This window comes from Falco biarmicus, chromosome 3 (genome assembly GCF_023638135.1).
Source record: "Falco biarmicus isolate bFalBia1 chromosome 3, bFalBia1.pri, whole genome shotgun sequence".
Classification (NCBI taxonomy): Eukaryota; Metazoa; Chordata; class Aves; order Falconiformes; family Falconidae; genus Falco; species Falco biarmicus.
This window is the reverse complement of record NC_079290.1, coordinates 55,164,028-55,170,027: the sequence shown is the minus strand read 5'-3', so window position 1 is coordinate 55,170,027 and position 6,000 is coordinate 55,164,028. Positions and strand designations below refer to the sequence as shown.

General features: G+C 35.8%; 1 protein-coding gene across 3 annotated transcripts in view; it reads right to left on the bottom strand.

Annotated features, from left to right (window-relative positions):
* Positions 1-1,157: 1,157 nt before the first annotated feature.
* Positions 1,158-6,000, bottom strand: part of SS18 (SS18 subunit of BAF chromatin remodeling complex) — a 42,514-nt gene continuing 37,671 nt past the window's right edge. For all 3 annotated transcript variants that reach the window (XM_056331680.1, XM_056331684.1, XM_056331681.1), the window contains 2 exons: positions 4,995-5,128; positions 1,158-2,848 (listed from right to left, as the gene is read on the bottom strand). In XM_056331680.1, coding sequence (XP_056187655.1) covers positions 2,822-2,848; positions 4,995-5,128 — 161 coding nt within the window. In that variant the 3' untranslated portion in view covers positions 1,158-2,821. The remainder of the gene's footprint in view (positions 2,849-4,994; positions 5,129-6,000) is intronic.

Here is a 6,000-nt window from a genome sequence, read left to right as displayed (position 1 = left end):
TCTAATCAGGAATATTTTGTCAAAAAAAATCAATTAAACATTTAAAACTAATTTTAGGTATGAGAACAAGAGCAGGATTATTTGCAAAAAGATATATTTATCCCGCACTATAAAGTGGCATGTTTGCTTCTTATGCTACAACATTGTGTAGTCAATTTCATTTGAAACAGCGAGTTAGGTTCTCCTGCCTGCCAGTCATTCACAGAGCAGAAAAGGCAATAAAACAGTCTGAAAAGGAAAAGCCAAATATGATGGCAAAACTTACAGCGCTGTAACTAAAAGTCGCTGAATTAATCAAATCCTCCTCTTTACTTTTCAAAGATTTGTATCATTTCTGTTCATATATCTGATCCACAGTGTCAGTCTCTCTCTTAGGTCTTATCTTCTACATATAAAATGCCAAATGTTACACTACTTACTAGTGTCTTATTGGTTTGATTTTATTTAGTAATGAATTACTGAAATGAACCTTGTATCTTGCTATTTCATCCTGGTGCTGTCATGAATTCCTGCTTTCTTTTTTGTTTAGGGAAATATGGTTCTATTTAATATATAATTTTAGTAAAAATACTTTCGCATATTGTTCTGGCATAGTATCAGAGGAATAAGGTAATTTTTGTCACCACCAATTAAAAAGTTTTACGAAACAGGACCGTTATAAAACAATTAAACCTTGCAAATGTAGTAGTCTCTAGGAGGGAAACCCTGGAGGAAATTCTGCTTATTAAAATTGCAATTTTAGTTTCCATTAAAAAGGAGAATAAGACAACAGAAGATGGGCTGGCAAGACAAATTATTTCTTAATGTCAGTTGAGCTTATTTCAAATGAGATAACGTATCTACACCAGGTTGGGTTCAACACATTTTTGCCTCCTCAACTCATTTATCTAATTCAGTCATCTTGATTATAGCCTCATGGACCTTCATTTTCAGAGGAAAAATTTTGTAACAAACAACCTACACAACATGCTGATTACTGAACAGTTAATTCTAATTAACTTGGCTATGGCAAGAGAATTTTGATAAAGTCCTAGAATGCAAATACAGTTTGGTTTGGTTATTCTGGCCAAACTTCTATAAAATAAAAACCCACAGCAGAGTCTCCAGATGAGACATCTGAATGATAGGGATCTAATTTAAAGAAACAAATGAGAAAATTAAAATCACAAATAATTTATTCTTCCGTTAGAATTGATGGAGTACAGTTTTAAATAGCAATGAAGTACACAGTGGTGGAAAATTGGCACAGAACCTACAAGCATTTCATTCATAATAATGTTCTTCATGCTGTATCTGTTCAAACCTTGATATGTATTTTCTATCGACTAAGAAAATTGTTTTCCCTTTCAAAGTGATTAACAATTTGAAAATCTTGCCTTCCATGTATAATGTTATATTATGAACACCAGTTTTTCTCCCCCATCCCCCAGGCCACATACCATCACCAACTGAAGAAGTTAGTATTATTTTACTCCAGGGATAATTTCAAGTTTTGTCCTTTATAAAATTGCCAGGAATTCTTGAACACATATATTCCTGCACAACAGAGTATCTATTTATCTGATACACCATTCCAGGACAGTCTCAAAACCCAATTTTTTTGTGTACTATGCTATTGATCAAGGTGCTGCCTCTATCTCACATGCAACACTGTAAGCATTAATGCAGTTCAAAATTTGGCATTTACCTCACCAACAGGTTTTATATTTGATGTTATAAAACATCTCTTGGTCTCATGTTAACCAATAATAAAAATGGACACACACAAAAAATGCCCCTTCCTAAAGATATTAACTCCCAATTAGGAAAGTTTAGATAGGTTTTATGAAGTCTTCTAGGCTATTTTGATACATAAAAATTATTCAACTAAAGGTTAAAATACACTTATACAATACAGTCCTGTCCTCCATATTCTTTTTCAAGTTCTTTGCATATTCAAGCCAAGTAAAATTAACACTTGTCATTTTCTTTGTTATTGCAATTAAGAGGAATTACAGCTTGCTTATGCAAAGCTGTGACAAAACACTTGAGAAATAAAACCCAAACATTTATCTTGTTACCCAAAAAATGTTGCAGAAAAATTGTCAAACTACGTTAGAAACAATTTTTATAAAACTGCTTCACTCAGAAAAATTGGAAAGCTTAAAAAAATTAATCTTTGCACAAGACTACATTATACTGTCTTAATTATGTTCCCATTTAGATAACTGGGATTTTCATTCTTTGTACATGAACCTACCAGTGATGTATGATGCTCTCCATCTTTTTTCACTGTTGTCTTTACTGTACACCATTTTGAGACTTATACAATCAAGCACTTATCATGCCCCTACCCATTTTTAACAGTAGATTTCTTATCCTGCCCAGTGAGTAGTGTACTGTCTTGCATATTCACCACATGAAAAACATAATATACAAAATATTGCTGCTGTAAAAAGTGTGCATTTCCCCTTTCCCCCTACAAAAAAAAAATCTGTGGAAAAAATATTAAATTCCCATAACCTTCATAAACATACAAAGCTGTTTGCACCTTTCAGTCTGTAACAGTCTATTTGACATACAGTTCTCAACTCACTGCAAATCGTTATGTCACATATTTTCTGTCCAATATTGCCATCTAGAGTAGAGATGTGAAATCAGTTTCTAAGAATCTACAGTCTTTAACATTTAACCCATAAAGACTGTATACCACAAAACAGCCACACAATTTTTTCCAAAAGCTAGATGGAAAGGGAAGTTCTCATCTCAGGAAGATGTCCACAGTGCTGAGGAGACAATATGGCTGCTAATAGAAATTGCCTAGTGGAATGCGAGTACTTTTTCACTGTTGATAATTTCCATACTGACCCTAAAAAAAATTCAAAATATATAATTAGACCACAAGGCATATTTTCATATTTTCCTGTACTAAAAGCTGAAATCAGAAGACCACCCAAATAAACTCTGATGTTAAAAGGTGGAAACAAATAACAATACATTATAAACTAATATAAGTGGTACAGTTTCATCTTACTAAAAATCCTTTGTGTTTTAATGTAAAAGTAAGACTGATGATACAGATTTAAAGCCAGGAACCTCATTTGATCAAAAGAGTATACCTTTATATTCAACAGACTTCCATGAAATTTGCAGAACGCTCAAAAACAAAAGATGGGAATTATTTCCCACCTAAACATTGAAAATTATTTCAAAAAGACAAGGTCACCTAAATTCAAGGTAATTTAGGAAAATTTGCTTTCAGAGACCCCTAAAAATATTCACATATCAAGCATCACAGAATGGACTGACACCTGCATCTCAAACCAAGACACACCCCAGTGAACACTAAGAAGTGTCAATATATCCTATGGGAATCAATTACTTCGTAGATCCAATACTCATTATTATTACCCTTATTGATAATTCTTGATTTCTTTTGACAGAATGTCACGTACTGCAGAGGAGGGCAGAGATGACAGCTACATGCTTACTGTGATCCTTCACCACAGGGCGCACAGCTTACACAAACAAGTGGTGTGCTAGGAAGTGAGCATTCCCCAAACTGCGGCCCTGCCACCATGACACGTTCAGTACCATCACAGTAAGGCATTATTTTACACTCCAGTTTTATGTTGCAATGTCAATTTTTTTCCACTGTATATATAACAATGCATCAGGGCAAAGAGTTTCAGAACAGCTGCCAGATGAGAATTTAAGCAGCGCAATTCCTATGGGAATGGCTAGTATGAATGGTCTTCTATAATTGAGTTTCCCAGTGGAACTTAGATTGCAAAAACTTGAATAGTAGAGCCTACCTGCAGAGAGGGTTATCCACTTTTACTGCAAAGAAAGCTGGAAGAAACTCAGCAAACTAAGATTATGTTTCTTTGACCCTACATTTGCCACAAACAAAGACTTTTCCTGAAACTTATTATTTGCAGGAGAAAGCTATTAGTTCAGTGCATGAACATTTTGTTTATCTGTTAATAATTATAATTACATCTCTAGACGACCACACTGAAAAGAGTTTATTCCTTCTTCCTAGTCTTTTCTAGTTTCTGTAGAAAGGAAGCCAACTGTTCTCCTTTAAAAACGTAGGCAATTACGACTATTCTTACTTCCAAGGAAAAGTTCCTGGAAGTTCAACTGATCTTCTACTGACAGATCAGTATTTTATTTAAACACTAGAACCTCAACTTGATCGTAACCTGTATTTAGTTCATCTCCACTTTATATATGCTAAGGAAAGTAGGCGTATGTTGTAATGAAATTTCTGAACGACTCAATATTGCAAAGATTACATTTTTACATTTAGTATCTTCTACAGGAATAAAACCTCTGCTTTATCCTTTAATTAGAAGACAGGTTTTCTACAGGAGTCTGCCACTACAACTAACACCTGGAGCTTTGGTGGTTCTTAATTGTTTGTTTGTTTTAAACTTAGCAGGTATAGGAAAGAAGCAGGTGATTTTCATGTCACTTCTTTCCCATGTTCAGTGTTCCTTTATACTGCTTTATATGCTCAGAGAAAAATCTATGCAAGAATAGGCTTCATGTCTTTCCACAGAAACTCCACAGAAGAACCTTAGCTGCACACCTGAGGTACTTCTGCAATTGGAAAGAATCTGTGTTTGTGGAAAATCAGTTCAACCATTTTTATTGCAAAACAGTAATGAATGTTCCACCATGAGATTTAGGAACCTCAGCTTTCATATTAGTCATTCGCCATGAGGCTATGAAACAGATCATCTTAATTTTTAAGGTCCAAAAATACTGCCTGGAGGGCCTCACTGTGAAATTGCATTAAAACTTTGCAGACTCAGAAAAGAATGACTAATCACACCTCCAGATAAGTTATTCTGGGTAAATCACCTGGAAATAAAATCCATGAGAATTGTATATACACACCTGAGAAACCATGCCCTCAAATTCATTAGTTTAAACATCCGCAAGAAACCAAGATTATCAAATGGGTGTGTACGAAATCACAACTTTCTCATCAAATGAGATATTACCTGGTCATATCCATAAGGCCTCTGCTGCGGTGGCTGTGGTGGCCCAGGCTGTGTGGGTCTGTATCCCCCATACTGCTGGCCCTGTCCTTGTGGATAATTGGGATACTGAGGTCCTGGACCACTCTGGGAGGGGCCTGGAGATCATTAAAGTGGAAAAGAAACAAAAAAAAAGAAAAAGCAAAAGATTGCTTAAGGTGTTTGGTAGAAGAGAACAGTAAAAGCACTGAATTTTACAATTGAGCAGGGCTAAGGAGAATCACATAATTAGGCACATCCTCCCTCCTACTGTATGCTGCTCCAGAACTTTATAAAGCCAGGAGCAGCCAGATGATCAGCTGCATTTAGCATTTGGACCTTTTGAAGAGACTAGCAGCACCACACTGCCAGAAAGTCAGTTCTCACGCCAGAGCAAGCAATCATAAATGGGATGTCAGGCAAGCAAGTTACATGCATAAAATGTAAGATGTGACTAAATGCTACTGTGGGATGGAGAAAAGCACCCTCTCCTCCATACTTCTCTGGTCATCTTAACTTTCCAAGAAATGGACAGGAAAAAAACAACCAAAAAAAAAGCCCAAACAACCAAAACTTTTGTCTCCAGCTTTTTTTTTTTTTACTGTAAAGGGCAGCAGTTCTTTTGTCAATACAAACTCCGTCACTGTTCACAGGGACTCAGACTCAGCTTGCCTACCATTGGAAGCTGCATGTTACTACCATCAAGCAGTGCAGCCATGCTCCAAAGAAAATTAACCTCATCCCCTCCTACCTTGGGACAGATGGCATACTGTGTATTTCAGTGACATTCCACATGGATCTTTTGCAGCAGATCCATGTTAGCTTTTTCATCACCATGCCTTAAAAACTGGCAGTCCTGAAGAGTTACAAGTCTTCCTAAGCGCTTTCTTTTAAACTAACACTTCACACACACACACACCCAGAAGAAACAAATGTGTTTTAGTAATAATGTGATTCAGTACTAAAATTTTAGCTACAGGCACTGCGCATT